Consider the following 23,153-nt stretch of genomic DNA (forward strand, 5'->3'; position numbering starts at 1 on the left):
AAGAATCATGAATGGGTGGCATTTTTTCTGACTTCGCGTAACGGATAAAGTCATATTCCGCACCGTCTCCGTGTGGAAGTAACTGAAATGCGTAAGCTTTCTCGTACGTTGGTTCATGTAATGTCGATTAAAAACCGACTTGAACATGTGGTGGACCTCAGTGCTGATTTAAACCATATGCTGTTGTTTTCATTTGAGTAAGTAACTTAGATTTGTAGCTGTAAATGCCAATCGAAAAGTCGTTTATAATTTCTTACATTTGCTTCAATAAAAGCTGATTTAAAATAAAAATGAAAAAAGTCTGGCCACGTGATCTGTAATGGTGATCGGTCATGTATTGAACTGACCGAAAAATCCATATCCAGAATTGACGTCAAAGGCTAGCACAAACCCAGTTTGATGATCCAGTAATATAGAGTTTTTGAATACGTGTATTCACAGAGTTGAGTGTTTACACAGAGTAGGGTGCCTAAGGAGGATCAGGTTCGTTTTTGTGACGACAAAGGTACTAACACATGAATTCACGATTGGCTCGACTTTTTAATCGGACATTTCTAGTCAAAACAGCTATAAATATCGGAAAGTAATGGATATGGAAGAGTAATGGATATGGAAAAGTAATGGATATGGAAAAGTAATGGATATGGAAAAGTAATGAATATGGAAAAGTAATGGATATGGAAAAGTAATGGATATGGAAAAGTAATGAATATGGAAAAGTAATGGATATGGAAAAGTAATGGATATGGAAAAGTTCATTTAAGCTAAAAAAAAATCGCCGCAACAACGAAATAGTGTTGTTGTTTTTTTAAGACTTATAGCCCTTGTTTACAGACAATTCGAGTATACATGTAATTAAGGGAATGCTTTCAATATTGTATGTTTTATATCAAATTAATAGTATCCCTTTAATGTTGTTTATCGGTCACTAACCAACGCTCTGTAGTTATGCGGCTTAAGAACAAAACCACAATGGCGTTAGCCCAGTCTGGCAGATTTGTAAAGCCCGCCCCTCAGAATGACAAAAGGTTGTTAACTTGCCAACAATAACGATAATTAATTCGAACATAACTTTAATTCTAAAATGGTTTTGATTGATGGATATATATGTATGTCTAATTCAACTGCGATCTACCTCGGTATTCTGTGCTCCAGCTCGTGCCTTTTCATTTCGTGTTATTGATTTTGTAAATATCAGCGAGTATTATAATAGAATAAACAAAGAGACGCTTTTAACACGTAGCAAATCTTTAATTGTCGCAACAAATACATGCGTAAGTTTATTGAAGTAGCTGTAAAAAAAAGAGGAACGCATCAATAGAATACAGTAAGTGCAAGTAAATACAGTACAAAGGACAGAACACTATTTGTATGACAGAGTTCTCGCACTTGAACATAAAAATAAGAGTTTTCTTCAAAAGTTCTCAGTAGAACCCCTTGCAAGCGATACATTTATGATTAATAAAACATTTCATCGATGAACTCAATGGTAGAGTAATCTTCCTTGGTTAATTAAAACAAAATAAAATGTATATCCATTTATACAGATCGTACAGAGCCGACACTTGATCTATTAATTTAACACTGTCTCCTTTTACCTCAGTTGTATGGTAGTCGCCCTTTATAAGTCAATACCAAACAAAAGTTGTCAGTTTTTACAAGTATTTGAATAGAACGAAATTCAGAATAGAAAATATAAATACATACAGAACAAGTCCATTTTTAGTTGAAATATAGATAAGTTTTACTCGATTGCTATGAGTTGCCCCATTAGTTCATTCGTTTAGCAGTCGCACTTGATAAATTACGACAAATAATGAAAATAATAGTTGTCTCCCTCAAAGTTAATTTCAGAATCGTCACATATGATAATTTGTAACGAAAATGGAGCCGAATCCTTTTTGTTAAATTGGCTGAGATGTATCACAATGTATGGATAAAACAAACAAATAGAAGTGTCGCCACGTTTGGGGAGTTGTAGATTTGTTGCCCTTAGTTTCCATTTCTGTTCAACCCATCTCGATATTGATAGTAGATTTTCATGAAGTTATCCTTTGACATGTCGTTGTTGCTAAAATAGACGAAACAATTATAACAAGAGCACCGCCTTGCGGGTGCAGACCGCTCATCTATTTTTTTTTTAAAGGTGAAGGGACTCTCATTTTCAATCACAAAGGAGGAGTGGAGTGAAGAGGGGTGTATAGTGTGGGGTTGTGGACATTTATTACATTATCTTCCAAAAAAGCGAAAAAAAAAAAAAAAAATCGGGGGGGGGGGGGGGGGGTTTGGGTGCGATGGTTGGACGGTATTTCAAACATAACCGTTTAAAAAAAAAAATCAAAAAAAAAAAATTGGGGGGGGGGGGTGGGGGGGGTGGGGTGGGGGTATAGTGTGAGGGTGCGGTGGTCATTTGTGAGATGATCTTAAAAAAAAAAAAAAAAAAAAAAAAAATTAGGGGGGGGGGGGGGGGGAGGGGGGAGGGGGGAGGGGGGGGGGGAGGGCACGGGGGATGGTTTGGGTGAAGTCTATTGTGGTATGTCAGGTAAGAGTAGTTTCATCAAAGTATCAATCAAATCTAATCATAAATAAAGAAGTTATGGCAATTTTAGCAAAATTTAATAATTTGACCTTGAGAGTCAAGGTCATTCAAAGGTCAAAGTAAAATTCAAGTTGCCAGGTACAGTAACCTCATGATAGCATGTAAGTATTTGAAGTTTGAAAGCAATAGCATTGATACTTCGAGTGGATCGAAACACAAAATTTAACCATATATTAAAAGTTACTAAGTCAAAAAAGGGCCATAATTCCGTAACAATGACAACCAGAGTTATGCAACTTGTCCTTTTACTGTACCCTTATGATAGTTTGTGAGTGTTCCAAGTATGAAAGCAATATCTATGATACTTTAGGGGTAAAGTGGACCAAAACATAAATCTTAACCAAATTTTCAATTTTCTAAGTATAAAGGGCCCATAATTCCGTCCAAATGCCAGTCAGAGTTACATAACTTTGCCTGCACCGTCCCCTTATGATAGTTCATAAATCTTGCAAGAATGAAAGCAATAGCTTTGATACTGTAGGAATAAAGTGGACCTAAACACAAAACTTAATCAAATTTTCAATTTTCTAAGTATAAAAAGGGCACATAATTCTGTCAAAATGCCAGTCAGAGTTACATTACTTTGCCTGCACAGTCCCCTCATGATAGTTAGTAAGTGTTGCAAGTATGAAAGCAATAGCTTTGATGCTTAAGGAATAAAATGGACCTAAACACAATACTTAACCAAAATTGTCAATTTTCTAAGTATAAAAAGGGCACATAATTCTGTCAAAATGCATGCCAGAGTTATCTAACTTTGCCTGCCCAGTCCCCTCATGATAGTAAGTAAGTGTACCAAGTTTGAATGCAATAGCATTGATACTTACTGAGAAAAGTGGAACTAAACGCAAAACTTAACCAAAATTTTCAATTTTTTAAGTATAAAAAAAGCACATAATTCTGTCAAAATGCACGCCAGAGTTATCTAACTTTGCCTGTCCAGTCCCCTCATGATAGATAGTAAGTGTACCAAGTTTGAATGCAATAGCATTGATACTTTCTGAGAAAAGTGGACCTAAACGCAAAACTTAACCGGACGCCGACGCCAACGCAAACGCCAACGCCAACGCCGACGCCGACGCCGACGCCAAGGTGATGACAATAGCTCATAATTTTTTTTCAAAAAATAGATGAGCTAAAAATGTGCTTTGTTTTACCCATCTATTAGATGTAAACAAATGGATATCAACAAAAAAATTGAAAGCTGTTTTTTTTTTAATTAAATACAATGTATATTGAGGTAGTTTAACAGTTACGTACTATTGTTCGTACTTATTTTTTTATTGAAAATATATGAAGTATAAGACAAAGAAAACACCAGGCCGAGGCTCAATATATAATAGAAAATTCCCAAAAGCAGCGATTTTCCTAAATAATTCGGACTTCAATGTCAGCATATAGTGTCCGATTATTTTAAGAGTTCCCTTGATGAAATATTCATGGTAAAGCATTTTAGGGGGAAAGTTTTATGCAGGGCGTATGGAAAGTCGAAAAAGTAAAAAAAAAAAATCCGTATATACAAGATGTTAAACGAGAGTCGGGAAAAATACCAGAGAATATATAATATAAATACAATCATAATATTTAATAATTAAAATAATAGTAGTAATAAAAATTGCCGTGAGAAGGGATATATTTAGCATGCGTGTATATATGATTCAAAGGCGTATAAGCGATACTTATTTGGTGAAGGGGAGGCGGGTGAAATAACAGTAAACTCATTACAGTTATCTCCCATTCTATGACGAATTTTATGATTCCATTGCATCCAGCGGCAAAGTACGGAATACCGTTGGTGCCATCGTGGTTACACATTAAAATCCAGAGGGCGACAATGCGATAGTGCGATATTAGGATGGCAACAATTCGATAATACGATGGCGACAATGCGATAGTACGATGGCGACAATGCGACAACGCGATAGTACGATAACGACAATGCGACAGTGCGACAATACGATGGCGACAGTGCGATCGTACGATGGCGACAATGCGATAGTCATATCGTACTTTCGCCATCGTATAATCGCGTTATCGTACTGTCGTCATCGTATTATCGCATTGTCGCCATCGTATTATCGCACTGTCGCTATCTGTATTGTCGCACTGTCGTCACCGTATTATCGCATTGTCGCCATCGTACTATCGCACTATCGCTTTGTCGCCATCGTACTATCGCATTGTCGCCATCGTATTGTCGCACTGTCGTCATCGTATTATCGCACTATCGCATTGTCACATTGTCACCATCGTACTATCGCACTGTCGCCATCGTATTGTCGCACTGTCGTAATCGTAATAGGGTATTTTCGCAATCGTACTTTCGCGTTATCGTACTGTCATCATCGTATTATCGCATTTTCGCCATCGGACTGTCGCCATCGTATTGTCGCACTGTCGTCATCGTACTATCGCATTGTCGCCATCGCACTATCGCATTGTCGCCCTCTGGATTTTCATGTGTAACCACGATGGCCTAACGGAATTCCGTAACAAAGCGATACCGGATTGACATCATTGTAGTAAGTGGGCCAAATATCAACAAGGGAGACCACTGTGAGGAGTTTTCTCATTACACCGAGGGAAGTTGCTGTTTGTGTATAGATAACTACCAACGCGGATGTATTATCCGTCCACTTCGCCGCGTGGTTCCAAATAGATCGTCCTCAAAGGTTCGGCAATGCGACCTGTACTAGGTATGACGTATGCCTCGTAGCTATGGTAATGTATGTAATGATTTAAGATTTAATTTCCTTAGAATGTTTACTTCTACATTAAGGTAAAGTAACAAGCCAGATGTAGGGGCGTAGCTAGCATTTTTTTAAGCTGTAGGCCCGGTTATGATACATATAATTGGGGGGTTCGGGGTCCACCCCCTGGAAAATTTTAAAATCCTATAACGCCTGTGGTGAGATTTAAAGCACATCTAGACAAATAATAAGATAAGAAAATATAAGACTTTGGCCTGTTTTTTTACATGATATTTTACTGTTTTATCTCAATGTCAGAGAATTAAATTTTGTTTTTGTTCGGCATCAAGAGACCGAACCGACCCGGATTCAGTCAATGAATCGGGATACGGGGGCAAGTGCTCCATTTTAAACTTCCAACTTTCTGTAGTGTTGACAAGGAGACAAGAAGATCTACATGTAGATCTATGTAAACTAGTAACAGCAAGTCACGTGAAAAGAAGCGGGCTAGAATCTATGCACATAGAAAGAAGTAGTTGATCATTGGAAGCTTTGAACACGACCAGAATCCATTGTCTGAGGATTATGTCAATATGAAATGCAGATTTCTAACACCTCACCCCCTCAGGGTCAACATTTTAATGCGTTTTTCGAAGTTGAAGCATTTTTTTTTCATGTTTCAAAAAAAAATGTAGGCCCGGGCCAGCTATGCCTAATAGCAGCTACGCCCCTGAGATATATGGTAATGCATTACAGTCAACGCTGAATTGAGACATCAAACTAAATAGTTCTTCTTTGAATGATCGAGCTTATACCAAGTTTTTATTTTAATCAGACATAATAATCATGGGGATATTGTTTTTGTGTGTTTTTAAACAGTAAACCAGTCAGTTCCTTGAGGTGGTTGGTGGACCTCCATTATATGGATTAAATACATGTAAATAAAAACGAGCATTTAACAGATTTTCGAAAAACCAACGTGTACGTTTGACTTGCGTTGTTTATTCTACGAAAAATATTTTGTTGATGGTTGTTAGTAGTGATGTGTTGTTGTTGTTGTTGTTGATGGTTATGGTGGTGGTAATGGTGTTGGAAGTTGTTATTGCTGCTGGTGGTAGTTGTTTTGTTTTGTTTGTTCCTGTGTGTTTGTTTTTTTGCCTGGGAGTTTGTTTTGTAATTTTTGATGGTTGCTTTTGTTGGAGGGAATGTTTAGGTAGTCGATTAAGCGCGGGAAAGGGGTCCGATTGTACAATTATGGATATATTCTACACGCTATCGTTAACACAATGGCATGAACTCGTGCAAATGTAAATTGTCCTCAGTGAAATAAAAAATGGAATTGTCTTTTATTTGAACTGATTCACTTTTCAAAAACGATTTAATTATTTGCAGTGGACATTTAATGGATTGATTTAAAAAAAATGTCGTAGATATGTCGTTGGTATACGATCTGTGTTTAAGCACCAATAAAACGTTAAATACGTAATAGGTATGACTACTAATTGCATTTTTAATTGTTTTGACTTATTTGAATCTCAAAACTTCTGTTAAAATCAGTAAATAAGATATGCGCTAGATAGCCGGACTTGCAAGACAACATCAGGCACATTGAAACAGGAGATGACTGTACTCACTGTCCACCGCCGAAATTCTGGGCATAATACCCCTCCGCCTCTTCCTGGCTCATGCCCCCGATGGTCATATCAACCCGACGGGTGGTCGTGTACTCAGTGATCACTTCGTCACCGCCGCTTCGGCCTCGATCCATGGAGCTGAAATGTGCATCACACATGTGATAGGAATTATAATTACATATATATTAGATAAATCAAGAGCTGCGTGTCCATAGTTCTGCAAGATGCAATTAACAACAGAATAAATTATAGAACGCCATAGCTGTCTTACGTTGTCACATTTCTTTCCGTCTTCTTTAGAAGGTGTCTTATTATGTCAAACCGTCGTGATATCTTGTCAATATGTGGTGTTGACTTGTGAAAATACAGTCTTATTATGTCAAACAGTCGTGTTATCATGTTCAAATGTGGTGCTGACTTGTCAAAATACAGTCCTTTATGTCAAACCGTCGTATTATCTTGTCTAAATTGGATGTTGACTTGTCAAAATACAGTCCTATTATGTCAAACCGTCGTGTTATCTTGTCCAAATGTGCTATTGACTTGTCAAACCGTCTTGTTAACTTGTCCAAATGTGGTGTTGACTTGTCAAAACACAGTCTTAGTATGTCAAATAGTCCTGTTTTTTTGTCAAAATATTGTGTTTACTTGTTTAAACACAGTCTTATAATGTCAATTAGTAGTGTTATCTTGTTAAAATGTGTAATGATTTGTCGAGACACTGTCTTATTATGTCAAATTCAGTGATGTCGTTCACCTCGGTGATGTTGTTCACTTTCATGATGTTCGTTTCTGTATTTTTGACCAAAATATAGTGGTTTACAACCACTTCCTGTGACAAAATGGCTGAGAGCAGTCCAACCGAAATCGAACAGATTTTGTCAAATGCCGTTTGCATGGCTTTTTTGGAGAGATTGAATGTTTGACATAATAAGACTATAATTTTACAAGTCAACAACACATTTGGACAAGAAAACACGACGATTTGACATAATAGGAATGTATTTTGACAAGTCAGCACCAAATTTGAACATGATAACACGACTGTTTGACATAAAAGGACTGTATTTTGACAAGTCAGCACCAGATTTTGACAAGATAACACGACTGTTTGACATAATAAGACTGTATTTTGACAAGTCAAAATCACATTTGGACAAGATACCACGACTGTTTAAATACGACGGTTTGACATTAAGGACTGTATTTTGACAAGTCAGCACCAGATTTTGACAAGATAACATGACTGTTTGACATAATAAGACTGTATTTTGACAAGTCAGCACCAGATTTGAACAAGATAACACGACTGTTTGACATAATGGGACTGTATTTTGACAAGCCAGCACCAGATTTGGACAAGATAACACGAAGGTTCGACATAATAGGAATGTATTTTGACAACTCAGCACCAGATTTGGACAAGATAACACGACTGTTTGACATAATAGGACTGTGTTTTGACAAGTCAACGTCACATTTGGACAAGATAACACGACGGTACGACATAATAGGACTGTTTTTTGACAAATCAGTACTAGATTTGGACAAGATAACACGACTGTTTGACATAATAAGACCGTATTTTGACAAGTGAACATCACATTTGGACAAGATAACACGACAGTTCGACATAATAGGACTGTATTTTGACAAGTCAGCACATGATTTTGACAAAATAACACGACTGTTTGACATAATATGACCTTGTTTTGACAAGTCAACGTCACATTTGGACAAGATAACACGACGGTTTGACATAATAAAACTGTATTTTGACAAGTCAACATCACATTTGGGAAAGATAACACGACGGTTCGACATAATAAGACTGTATTTTGACAAGTTAGCACAAGATTTTGACAAGATAACACTACTGTTTGACATAATAGGACTGTGTTTTGACAAGTCAGCACCAGATTTGGACAAAATAACACGACAGTTTGATATAATAGGACTGTGTTTTGACAAGTCAACATCACATTTGGACAAGATGACTGTTTGACATAATAAGACTGTGTTTTGACAAGTCAGCACCACATTCAGACAAGATAACACGACGGGTTGACATAATAAGACTGTGTTTTGACAATTCATCATCACATTTGGACAATATAGCACGACGGTATAACGTAATAAGACTGTGTTTAGACAAGTCAGCACCACATTCAGACAAGATAACATGACGGTTTGACATAATACGACACTGTTTTGACAAGACAACATCAAATATGGACAAGATATCACGACGGTTTTGACATAGTAAGACACCTTCAAAAGAAGACAGAAAGAAATGTAACAACGTAGACAGCTATGGCGTTCCATAATAAATGGTGGCATTACGACAAGTTGTACGCAAGAAATGCGTGCATTTTTGTTTATCTTTGTTTCTTGGTTAATATACATCCGTGCTCGTAATGCATAGGCTGATATACAATAATTGAAGCCCCCAAATGTCACATGAGACTATTTAATGTACCTGATAAATTTTACTTAAGAATACCACCCTATGCTGCCGTGATTACTTACGTGTAGGCGGCGCCACCACCGGAACCGGAACCACCCGCCATGGCCTCCCCACTGGCGTACGTGACGATGCCAGACTGCTCTGCTAACTCCTCGCCCCCCATACGGCCATTTCCACCTCGCAAACCAGCGTCTATTTCATCCCTATGTGTGTATTAGTGCGGTCAGACAACATCATGAAAAAACAACATGTGAAGCTGTTTTTTTATTTCGGCTTACTGACTTGACTCTTCATTAAATTTTAAGAAGGATTATAAACAGCAAAAACATATTATAATTGGACAAAATAAACTACACAAAACACGGATCTGTATTATTAAATGTACTAACGGCTGAAATAGTGCTTAAAAGGGGCATACTGTCAAAGTAGAATCGAAAGTCTACACTACCAACGCTTTATATAATGTATTTCGTCTCAATGTAAGATATATGCTAGAAACTCAAAGGAGAATATAAATACTTCTCTACGTGTAATTTTTAAGAACATTTTCCAACGGTATTCTAAAATAAATAACGATTATCTCGTACTTAAGTTTCTAATCTCAAAGTAGAATCTCAAATAATAAGCGCGAATCAAGACGGAGAAGCTTGACTTTCAACTGTTAATATTGAAAGAAAACTAGAAGTAGATTCCTGAAGCATTCTTGTGAATCATGACAGATAATTTCAAAGTAGGAACTTTTACTATGATATCAAAACCAACTTAGACTATAATCTCAGAACCGGAAGTACCTAGACACGTCTATTCCCTCCCATTCGCCATCTTGTTTGTCGAAATGTGAACTGAAAGTAGAAAAGAAAGGACTAATTCGTGATTTGTTCATGTATTGATTGCATCCAAAATACGCGTATTTTTCCTGCAACACAGAGGTTAACACTTTACGTGAGATTTTTGTTTCAAGTTTCATATGTACAATGCTCAATAATGCGTAATAAAAAGGTTGTGTTGATTTAGTTGTTTTAGTGTTGTTGTTGTTGTTTGCTAAATCAGTTTTAAAATATTGAAAATGTAAAACTGTTATAAAAGTGAAAAAAATAACGTTTTATGACTGTTTATTTCAAATTAATGAATATATGTCGAATCTATGTTTAATTAACCCATGTTTGACCTTATTAAACAACCAATTGCATGCTAGAGACATTGACCGCCATTAGCCCCGAATGAATAAATGATATCATTTCATTTACGGATATGACAAAAAAGACATGCGTTGCTTCCCTGCACCCATTTCGATGTAAGTGAGTACAGCTGATAGAATACATAAAATTTTCTGAAATTCCCACCATTTCGTGCAAATATTAATAAGACCATGGACCTATACAAACACTAGGTAAACAATGTATACATATGCGATAAGCTAAATCGCATTATTTTATATCGTGTTTATCATAAAGATGAACACGGTATAAAAGAGCATTTCTAGTTTTTAATTATAAAAATATGCTAAATGTTCCATTTTCAACTCTCATATTCGCAATTAGCCGATGATTGTTTACTTATATATTATTTTTGTTTCAAAATACGAAAGTATGTGAACAAAGCCTTCTCATGTTGTTGAGAAAGGTTACATTATACTAAATAATGTATCTATATCCTATAAAAATATCAACACGTTTTATTTGAAGACATGATTCTCTGTATGGGCACTTGCCATTACTTTATCTTCGAAAATGTTTGTGTGCATGTGGTAGGGGAAAATTGTTGTGTGCTAGAAAATCAATGGTTTGCTTTTAGGGTGGAGATAAATTGAGACCTTGACAGTTGGCGGGAAACTCGCATCAACTGGAGAGGAGCTGGTAAAAAGCTGGCAGTGAAACAGTGACCGTTGATTCGCGCCGAGTTCTTTCTGACAGACCGCATGACATATCTTTTATTGTTTAAATCAATTTGGCGTTGAATGCTCTGTTTAAAATAAGGTATGGCCATGAGGGTCTCTATGCCCAAGCGTTTGATTTTATATTTTTGTTAAAGTTATTGCTTTAACATTGAATTCGTTAAGGAAATCTTTTAGAATAAAGTGACCGAAACGCAAAATTGCGCAATTTAAACAGCAAACAAAAATAGAATTGTGTAAAAAAAAACGTAAACATAGATATGAAATAAACATTGTCATCGACCGAAAATGGCCGCGAGGTACGGGGAGGCTTTTAACGACTTGGCCAACTCGAAAGATTGTGTGCCGATTAAGCCGAACGCTGGTGAGACACTTTGTTTTTGGTACAACTCATTTGATGTTAATTAAGTGTATCCTTCTGGGCAAGAACGTAAGCGTGACTGAAACATACTGTGAATGACTAATTGAAAACGAACGAAGAAGTTTTGATGTAATCATAGACATTGGTTAAGCATGATTTGGAGTAAAAATAATACAAATGGGTGTGTTTAATTGTAAACTTTGGAACAGCGTGACTAAAATGTTTAATATTACATTAACAAAAATGAGTTGAAAAGATCATTTCATTTCAAATTTTAACATGGACATTATTTCAGTAAAATACCTTTTTATTTAATTTAACATATAACACTTATTCAGTATTTCTTAAATGTATTTCGACTCAAATTGACTTATGGGAGATAAATATTTAAAACATATATCGAGTTTTTAATTTGTGTTAGATTTTAACTTAAACAATATATTAAAATATATAGGTTGCATCCGTGTATCTTGATCTCAGATGACTTAAACAAGGAAACAATCTATGGAAAATGCCGATTATCGGTGCTGAATCATTCGAGATCAGTCGATGTATGAACGGAATAACCAAAAAGGATTTTTAACAACAAGAAGGATGATTCTGACTTACCCGTTCATCGAGTTGTCGACCCATGGACGCGGAAGTTTCATATCGCTGAAAAAAAACAACAAATAACTGAACAATGAGCTCTTTCTGAGATTGTTGAAAGTGGTATACAGACAAAGTGATACAAAAACAGTTTAAATGTATTTAAAACATACATGTTCTCTCTTCAATGCAAACATTTATCTAGGCACAATGACATACTGCTTTAACCGTTAAAAGTATGTACACAGATTGGAAATACAAAAATAACTTATATTACTTACCATTAATAAAAACACGAAATCTATGTCTTAAGAGACCATTAAAGAAAGACAGTATTTTTTCTATATTTCCGTTAACATTATTCAAATGCCCCTTTAAAAAATTTGCTGCCCCTTAAAACAGTTTGCTGATTGTGGCAAAAACGATGGTCTGGGGTGCTATTAAGTTACTTACACGCCGTACAGATTTTCGTAGTCCATTTTTTCGCCTTTTCCCAAACTGTTGCCATTCCAAAACTCGTGTTCAGATCTATAAATAGAACCACAATACCACATTAAGAGAAAGGCATTCAATGCCAATAAGTATAAATAAATACCAAAAAATATCAGCTTTACTCCAACATCAGTTCAAGTTTCGTGAATCCAGTCAGTTACTTAAAGGTCAAATGCCGATTTTATAACGAAAAATGATATTTTAGAAATATGTATAATCTAAAACGAGTGGAATCATCAAGAGCAATAGCAAAAAATATTATGATACTAAAAAACGATGATCTTGTTTTCCGTTAACCGCCGGGTATTTCTGCCACCTAGTGGACCTTAACATGGTGCATGATCAACGGGGTTCACTTGGGTTTACACACGGGTTGGGCAGAATGTAAAAACACCGTTAACCCATTTATGCTTAGAAAAGAGGCCTTGGCAATCAGCGTTGACCCAGATGAGACGCCGCATGATGCGGGGTCTCATCAGGTTCTGCGCTGTTTGCTTAAAGACATTTCTGTAAGAAATATTCTAAATATAGAAATAAATATACTAGACATCCATAATTTTGGAAATAAATTGATCCAATTTAGAAGGATGGGAGAGTCCACTAGGCATAAAAGGGTTAAATATTTAAACATGTTCTATTCAATCAAAACATTGAAAATGGAAATATTTTCATGAGCAAAGAATTGACAGTTATAAAACACCCACTTCACCTCATCATGTTACTTTGCCGTTGACTGGCGGCTGCGGCTGCTGCCTTTTTCTTCCCGGCGCCACAACAGCCCGACAATGGGCAGAGGCAGCACAAAATGGGAATCAACAAGAACAGGAAAGTTGCCAGTCCTATAAATAGAAACAAACTAAAACTAGAAATATGGCATTTCTAAATGAAAATCTATTAATTTTCTCGTATATGCTACAACCTCACAGTGGGCATCACTGGCAGTCCAGAATGGAAAGCAGAACAGGAAAGTTGTCAAGAAAGATGGCTTTCCCGCCACCACACGTCCGGACGATGGACTGAGGCAGCACAGAATGGGAATAAGTATGAACATTAAGTAATAAGCCTATTTACACTAAACTGGAGTTATTCCTCGTTGACGATGCTGCGAAGCAGCTCGTCTAAGTTATCATACCATAAACAAATTCTTCACAATCTCGACCTATGTAAAAGACCGAGCCAGTCCGATTGAGATAGCTCGGTTTTTCTAATCGGCATACCTCGCTGATTATCATTGATAAAGGTATAGGAAGCTCAGCTATAAATAGGACAGCATATTCTGGGAAAAGATTTAATACTAGTTTGAAATTAATTTTAAATCAGTTATATTCGATTCATTATATGTGTATAGATCAATGAAACAACTATGCATTTTCTGTATTGTATTTGACATTTGTCATGATTCAGTAAATAAATTGCGAATTAAAACATGTATAATTAATTTTCAACGCGATCATGAGTGTAAAGAAAACGAATTATTTCGAACCTGCCATTTGTAAACGTTGTAGCGACTATGGTATATAAACAGCATTATAGCCATGTGAAATTTGTAAAACTCGCTCTCATGCGTGCTTTCTCATTTTGCATATTTAATAAACTTTTCAAACAGAAATTCCAGAGCCACATCAGTGCACATACTATGTTTGATAATTCATTCGTTTGTTGGATATTGTTTGCTGTTTTAAACACATATTAGGTCATATCGCGGAGATTTAGTTAACCTTACCATGTGTTCATGGGCGAACTCACTTATTCATGTGCCCATACCTACTTTCGGGAAACATCATGAACTTATTGCCGTACTTAACGAACAAACATGTCTAAGCTTATTGAATTAGAGAAAAAAAACAATAATCAAAAGAGAAAATCTACATGTTAATGCACACTGGGCATGTGAAATCACGTCCGTACACATAGCATCATTAACTTAGGGAAGGAAACAAGGAAATATAAAGTTTGGTATGATATAGATATACATGTGAAATTAAAGAGCATGGTGTAATTATAGAGCATGTCAAGTTTTGAATGTATATGCTGAAACATAATGTTATAACCCACAAACGTTTTACTGTAACATAAGTGGTACAGAAAATACAAGTCGAATATCTTTTTAAAGATATTTCTTGTTATATTTGATCGAGAATGTAACCCGCCTCCCAGTTTCGCTGAATGGATCAAGTTCCCCAGGGGTACTACATGTACTTCCCCGATCCCCCATTTTTGTTTCGTACCCTACATTTTTCGTACATTTTTCGTGCCCATTTTTTTTTTCGTACCCAAATTTTCGCTCGTACCCAAATTTGTGTTCGTACCCAAATTTTTTTCCTACCCAAATTATTTTTCGTAACAAAATCTTTTTTCGTACCCAATTGTTTGGGGCATAATATGTGTACCCAAAATTTTCGTACCCATTTTTTTTTCCTACCCAAACTTTTCGTACCCGCATACACAATTGTGTTGATGCTGATAAAAATAGATTCTTTTATATCAATCCTCTTCAAAAGGATCGTCACACCAGTACTGTCAGTACTTTGATTGACTGAGATCCCGTGAATAAAATAAGTTAACATTCTTAAAATAGCGTTTTACTTAGACCCACGTTTCGATCGGCGAACAACCAATCAGTAACCAGGACTTAAACTAAATCATCGACGGTAAATACGGTATTAAGTGTCAATTATTATAGAAACTTAAAAAAAAATCTATAACATCGGGGCTTGACAGATACTAGTCGTTTTAATAACCACGAAATGCATTTGATTTATATAAATTATATCGACTGTTGCGTAGTGACTATTTTGTCCGACTAGGAGGTCACGGGTTCAATACCTACTCTGGGAGCGTTTTCAACATTTTCTCAGGTAAAGGTTGAACCCAAAAAACGGACTAAGAGTGTCCATAAATGCCACAGGATTTCAATGCAATCAATGCAATCGAGCTAGCATTAAAACTTAAGCAAATGTTTTCCCCGGGGACAGTTGTAGCTTGCGCCCAAAAACATAAATATTATTACAAATATTGGCTTGAATTGTACATCAAGTACCGCATGTGCATTTGATATTTATGATTCTTATTTGTTCAAGAAATGCATATAAAGCAAGGAACCAAATGACTCGGCATTTGTCATATATGTAAACAATTTAAAGGGTAAACTAAAAATGTTTGCACGTGCGAACCCGTGAGAACACCAGCGAGGATGGCCGTTTCTTCCGGTGTGAGTCCCGGGATGGCGCCAGCACTAGCGGCGTAGACTTCCGGTCCCTTTTGTACTTCGTGAACGAATCCTGAGGGAGATAAAATACTAATTATACAGTGGGTATGTTTACGGTAAACGGGCCTATCTTTAAAATGCCCTTCCGATTTAATTCGATTTCCGATTTAATTCGATGTCCGTGTTGTTGTTTTGTGTCTATTGATTCGTTTAATTCATATTTTCCACCGACTTATTAACAGTGAAACTATTATTTAATATTTTTATTTGCGTTTTAAAAGAAGAATGTGTTACACAAAATCAATTATTCCTTTCAGTGCTTTGATTATTCTTACCGTATGTAATTGTAAATTAAATATACATTTTTATAAAATATATGTGCGCATTTCGATTTTACCCAAAACATTTTTGGTCATTTTTATTTTTTACCCATTGTATATTCATCATTAAGCTCATTTTAAATAGTTATTTTTTATAGCGTCGGGTCGAAAACCAAACATGTGTTTCTCTTATCTGGGTCAAACTAATTATTTTGACAGCTGACGGCAATGACTGCTGACTATAGCAAGAAGATCATATACTAAAAAAACATTTATAAATCCGAATTTTTTAAATACAAAACAGAATACATTGTTTAATACATGGAAATACCCTGTATTTAATCTCATCACGACCCTACATGAACTTGTTTCTATAGACTGGTTTCTTAATTTGCGCTTTAATTAAATAAACTTAGTCTCGTTCATTTTAGTGCATGTTGTGTTATCTTGAGCTTAATTGATTTGGTCTTAACTTTTAAAAATTGGAATTCAAACAAGTCTAAAATAAGAGCCCATTAGAAAAACATGAAAATTTATTTTAAGCACGTCGTTTCATTCATTATCACTGGAAAAATATCAAACAACGTTTTATTAAATGTTGTTCTGATCTATAGGTATAGGTCTTGGCTATTCCTTTTGATACTTATTGATTAACATTTGTAATTGGTCCAATGCAAGCATGTCGATTATTAAATAAAACATGACAAAACTTTTTCTATACATTTCGCAGTTAACAGCGCACACATGGAAGAACTATTTTATTGTATAACCGCTACAGGAACTACTTTTTCTCTAGATTGGTTTTATAAAAATCACAGCAAACATACCTACGCCCGCGGCACTACATTCACATCCGGGTTGCAGAACCCACTCAGCCGGGTTCTTCCCGAACAGCTTTTCCGGCGAGACGTAGAAATCTAGGAAATGAGAAAATTCGTGTGCGTGAATTGGTTATTTCCATGTAGCATCCGGTTCGAGAATTGTTCTTGGTTACGAAAAATCGGAGTTTTGGTTGATCCCCTACATAAAAAGCGGATCCAGTCTATTTACGCAAGAACACAGAGGTCGCAGGTTCGACCCGCCGCTCAACCCTCGTCTACTAATTCGTCGTTCGCATACGACCTTAAACCGAGGTGCACTGCACAATGGGCATTACAAAAGATTCGGGGTCGTGTCCGGAACGGGTCCTCGCATCATCTACTATTTCCCAAATAATAAGTATTCTGGGAACGATTGTCATACGGAAAATAAAAATGAAGTGCACCAATGTTGTGCAACGTGAACATTTATGGTTTTTTTAGACACAATTAACTATTGATTAAAATACCAAATTTTCAATGTAGCGTCATTTAACGGCTATTAAAAAATGATGTGAATACTTTCAAACACGAAGAACTAAACCCGAGATGTTCCAACGCCATGCATCAGAATGAAAGGGGGTGTTTTATTTGATACACACAGGTTATACACACTTTTTCGGATATGACTTGAGCACAACTGTCCTAAGAAAAACGATATGCTAGTACATGCATATTAATATGTTTTTCTTGGTATGGGGCGGATCTGCTTGCTTTGTTGGATAGTTTTACAACGATCACTTTGATATTGGGCTTTAGAAAGATCGTTTCTTACATTTATCCGTATTGAAGATGGGGTAAGTTATGACATTATGTATGCAGAACAACGAAGAAACGTCGTTTCAATTGAAAGAAATATTGAAATGGATGAATTCATCGTTTGAATAGTGTATTTGTAAGATCATACAACAAATTTAATTTTTTTGGTCGTCATCAGATGATTGTTCAATAGCTCTACCACGAAGGAACATGTTATCGCCGGAACATCAGTTCACTCAAGTACTTTATGCTTCTAACGTTACTAATATACAACGGGACATATACTGAGTGATGTAGTGACAACGGAATATATACAGGTGTGCGTGCATTTTGAAGTTTATTAGCGTCTTGTTCTGAGAAAATTGGGCTTAATGCATGTGCGTAAAGTGTCGTCCCAGATTACCCTGTGCTGTCCGCATAGGCTAATCAGGGACGACACTTTCCGCTTTTATGACATTCTTCGTTTAAATGAAGTATGTTCTTAGCAAAAATCCAATTTAGCCGGAAAGTGTCGTCCCAGATTAGCTTGTGCGGACTGAACAGGCTAATCTGGGACGACACTTTACGCACATGCATTATGCCCAGTTTTCTCAGAACACGACTCTCCGAGACAGAGGCTACATTATACGTGGACGCGGAGTGTTCCCCAGCTCTCCAACCCTATTAGCTTACTAGACTCATGCACGTTAGGACGAATTTTAAAGTATAGCTGCAATTTCAAGCTATTTCGTTGTGTGTGTAGAGGGGGGTGGGGGCGCAGGAGTACCCGGATGAAACCCCACTTGACCAGTATGATGACCACCAACCAAACTCACATGCTGCCGGGAACGGGAATAGAACCCGGGTCGCCTAGGTAAAATGCAAGTGTACAAACCACTGCGTTAGCCGGCAAATTTATCAAAGGGTGCAGTTCTTAAAGCAGGAAATGTCTCAATGTTGTCATAATAAATACACAATAACATAGTTGACATTTGCCTGCAGGAGTGGCTGCTGTTGCTGTGTTTGCATTTAAAACGTATCATACAATAAGCCAGACAAATCACGCCGGGTATGCGAATACTTCGTTGACGGATGGCACTTCACTAACAGAGAACAACAAAAGCCACGCGCGAGAGTAGACTTCTTCAGCTTTTTTGTATGTATGCTCTGTTTATTTGGTTTTTAGACACAGAACATTGTTTGGGTGATTAATGGTATAGCACTTCGGATTGCGAAGAAAGAAATTCGCGGAAAAACGGTGAATTATTAAAAAAACCGATAAAATTCCATCGATAATCAGCATGAATTGAATGATCAGTACATATTTTAACAAAATAAACATACTTGGAAATAAATCAAGAATGTGCTTACTATTCGAAATTAAAAGATCAATATATCCAGTAATGTTACAACATGTTACATTTTAGTTTACTAATGTATTTGAGAAAATTCAAATGTTTTAAGAGTCGCATGCACATTTTTCATCTGCACTTCGTTTACCGATCATCTAAAAAACAATGGCACTTCGTTTCCCGACATCTAGACACTTTTTTCCAGATATAACACACTCGTTTTTTGTGAATCAAACATGCAGAATTCGCTGTGGAATACTGTTAAAGTAAACAGGCAATAAATAAAAATGTATGTACTTAGTACGCAAAAAAAAACGAATTACCGAAACATGTTCTTATCCCTTTGAACTATGTTTATGATTTGGTATAAATGTGAAAGATAAATGTTAAACAAATTGGATAAGTCTAATGAGTAAAATCTATATGACCATATATTTTAAATTACGTTCTAAACGGTTGATCTAAAGTTTTATCTTTATGTCCAAATGAAGGTACTAAGGTAAACGAAAATAGCAAAAAAAAAAGAACGGGCGGGGTCGATTTAATCACACGACAGTGGTGTAAAAAGTTATGCATATCCGTCTTTGTTTTTAATATAAACACAACACATGCTGCATATGAAGTTGCATATAAGTGACACAATTATTTATTACAGGATGAGTGAATCGGAGCTTATGAATGCCGCCGACGGTTCGTTGTTGGACATTAGTTTAGAAGAAGAATTGTGTACCAGCGATTTCATTTTACCCGTGTGTCTTTAAACTCAACCAATACAGTGATTAAGGGTCAGGTAAATCGCACTTAGAGCAAACGTTAGCGTTGCGTAAAGGGAAGTGCTCCCTATAAGCAGGGCTCAACATTAAGGGAGTTTTACCATTCTCTTTTTAATTTTGTTGCTACGCATAAGTATCGTCTTGATGATGCGATTCAAATAAGCACAACCGACATAGGATTTTATGAAGAACAAATGTGTATTTGCCTCATAAAGACCCCTTCACTACCGTTCTCTAGAGCCCTGCTACAAGTAAAAATTAAACACGATTGTGTTGATCCGCATTATCCGTTGTATTTTCATTTCTCTGAATCTCAAGTTACCAATAAAAAACAAGTTCATTATGTACACATTTATTTAATAATAAATATTATCTTATTTGAAAATTGCAATTATAATAAACATAGTATAAATTAATAGTAATGTGACTTTTGAAAAATATATTTTCAAACTGTTTCGTATGAATAGCCATAATATAAATAAATGCATTTAAGGTAGAAGATAAAACTCAGTTATTAGAGTGCCCGCTTTTTTGAAAGTCTCCGTAATCTGAAGTGTCCTTTATCGGTAAACAAAGTGCCTGCAACTTTATGTATGCCACCTATTACAACATGCACTATCTTTGTTTATATTTCAGTGAATACTATCAAAATTTCAGTATTTGAAGCACAGTGATTACTCTACATGCTGGAATAGCAAACAATTTCTTGCAATAATTCTAAGTAGTTTTATTTTGTTAAAATGTTTACTGTTCATCCAGTTTATGCTGTTTTCCGATCGAATTATCTATTTTTTGGGCAAAACTGTACCATTCTTCCGTGAAATTGTGTATTCTCAATACAAAAGGATACACCATTTATCAACTCGACCATGTGTCTTGTCTTAAAAACTAATCTTTAGGGTATAACTTTAAATAAAACAGAGGAACTTACCTCTCGCGCGTGGCGTTTGTTGTTCTCTGTTAGTGAAGTGCCATCCGTCAACGAAGTATTCGCATACCCGGCGTGCAAATACGCAGTCCCGAACGTATCCCCCTCCCCCGCTCGCAAAAAACGACTATATTTTACCATTTAAAATCGATGCCTCGGTGTAAGCGTTGGAGCTTCAAAAACATTCCCATGTTTATTTTGTTAGCAGTAAATGCGTTTTAATACATGTATATAAATCAGATGATTGGTATCAATATAATTACATTTATGTTATTTTTTTAATTCGTATACAAGGTAAAATATACACAATTCAAAATAAAAACACTAGCACTGCTACGATAACTACAACAACTACTGCTACGACAAATAATAATGACAATAGTGACGATGATGATAATAATGATGATAATAATAATAACAATAATAATAATTATAATACTACTAATAATAAGCTTTAAACTTACTACTCATTTTCAACAAAACACTCGATTTCTTCCGAAAGAGAGACTTGAAAGAACCAACTTCCGAATGTTTATAACTGCACAGCTTCACAATCGAGATATAAACGCAGACGCAATTAAGTTTTTTTCCGAGCGTATGACGAACCAAACACGAACAAATACATGATTTCAGGGCTCAGGACAAAATTTATTGTTCATTTCAGACAATGACTTAGACGGTTTGGGGAAGGTGTGTTGCACGAAAAAGATCGCATCGCATTTTTCATTTAGTTTGCATCTTAACGCTGAAATGACCTATCTCAAACGCAAATACGACTTCAGTTAGATTATTTTTACCTGTTAAGATTGTGACAGTGACGTTGGTTGTAATGTTGTCGTAAATGGTACAAGGTTGTATACTGAGATACGTCAATTTTGAAATGAAGATTCGATCTATGTGATGACAGTTGTACAACCCGAGGGCTAAAAACAATACCAGTATGCTTAATTGCGCTCAACGCCTTGTAATTTATAATGGACGTACATTGACGGTGTTTTCAGCAACCGCGAGTTACTAAAGGCCCACTGTCTGCAACTGGAGGTAAAGGTATTTTTGTATTATAGTGTCACCCCTATTGAAAGGGCCAGCCAATTTGGCTTATGAGAAATCATCCGACCAGAACCCGCTGATAATATGCACACCTCCTCTTGGTAGTGAAGCTTCCCATAAAGTTTCATTGAATTCCGGTCATTAGTTGCTGAGAAATAGCCCGGACAAAAATTATGCACGGACGGACACACGGACGGACAGACGAAGCGGCGACTGTATGCTCCCCCCAAAATAAATTTTGGGGGAGCATAAAAAGTAGTTATGGTCCGTCACCGATGTTTAGAAACCACGTGTTGTTGACACATATCCAACATTCCCGAGCGTCAAAGCCGTCCACTTTCCTTCATTTTACGCAGTCACTATGAGTGCTACAAGTTTTGGAACAATAGTGTAGTGCTTGTGGAACGCCAGGCATTCGTTCTTTCCAGATAGACTAATTGACTGTTCTAATTGACACTGTTTGTAAAACTTATGTAATCCAACATGTTTTTGACATTAATTCTAAAAACCAGAACACATATGATTCTTTGATATCCGTTAAAATCAAGTTTATATAACCATGGCTTTATGGCTACACTCTAGGTCCCTGATAATTGTTACCATGAAGTTAATAAAGCCATTGATCTTCGTCCCAGGCACTGTGTTTAATAAAGTGCATCACATTTTGTGTGCGCTAAATTGGATTTAATAGCTCCATGCATCATGAGACTCTCGGAGTCCCTGTCTGGAGTAGAACCAATACTTGGTATCTTTTGGTGAGATCATGAGAATGAATCCACAGTAGAGATCAAACCCAAAACATATCGACCACTAATCACAAATCATATCAACTACGCAAAGTTAAATGAAGTTAATAGATCTTTAGTTTTCAAAATAATTATTCAATTAACTTAGCTTTTGGTATTATCAAGTGATTAGCGTTTTACAATTGGTTTACATATCATATAAATTTGTTTTTTAACATAAATATTAACAAGAGGGCCATGATGGCCCTGAATCGCTCACCTGACAAACCAAATACAATCCCAACCCAGATTTCATCAAGATAAACATTCCTACCAAATTTCATATAGATAAAAACTGTGACCTCTATTGTCTACACAAGGTTTTTCTATTATTTGACCCCAGGTGACCCAAATACAATCCCAACCCAGATTTCATCCAGATAAACATTCTGATCAAATTTTATAAAGATTGGATGA

At 36.2% G+C, this 23,153-nt stretch overlaps 1 protein-coding gene across 1 annotated transcript; it reads right to left on the minus strand.

Moving 5' to 3' along the window:
* Nucleotides 1-1,245: 1,245 nt before the first annotated feature.
* LOC127848837 (uncharacterized) lies at nt 1,246-21,522 on the minus strand. The gene is made up of 10 exons (XM_052381492.1): nt 21,366-21,522; nt 17,081-17,170; nt 15,899-16,006; nt 13,435-13,564; nt 12,687-12,761; nt 12,255-12,299; nt 10,182-10,232; nt 9,453-9,593; nt 6,924-7,061; nt 1,246-2,071 (listed from the first exon to the last, which is right to left on the minus strand). Exons 1-10 carry the CDS (start codon nt 21,370-21,372, stop codon nt 1,993-1,995), a joined length of 864 nt encoding a protein of 287 aa, XP_052237452.1. The 5' UTR covers nt 21,373-21,522; the 3' UTR covers nt 1,246-1,992.
* Between the last annotated feature and the right edge of the window lie 1,631 nt (nt 21,523-23,153).

This window comes from Dreissena polymorpha, chromosome 10, assembly GCF_020536995.1.
Source record: "Dreissena polymorpha isolate Duluth1 chromosome 10, UMN_Dpol_1.0, whole genome shotgun sequence".
Lineage (NCBI taxonomy): Eukaryota > Metazoa > Mollusca > Bivalvia > Myida > Dreissenidae > Dreissena > Dreissena polymorpha.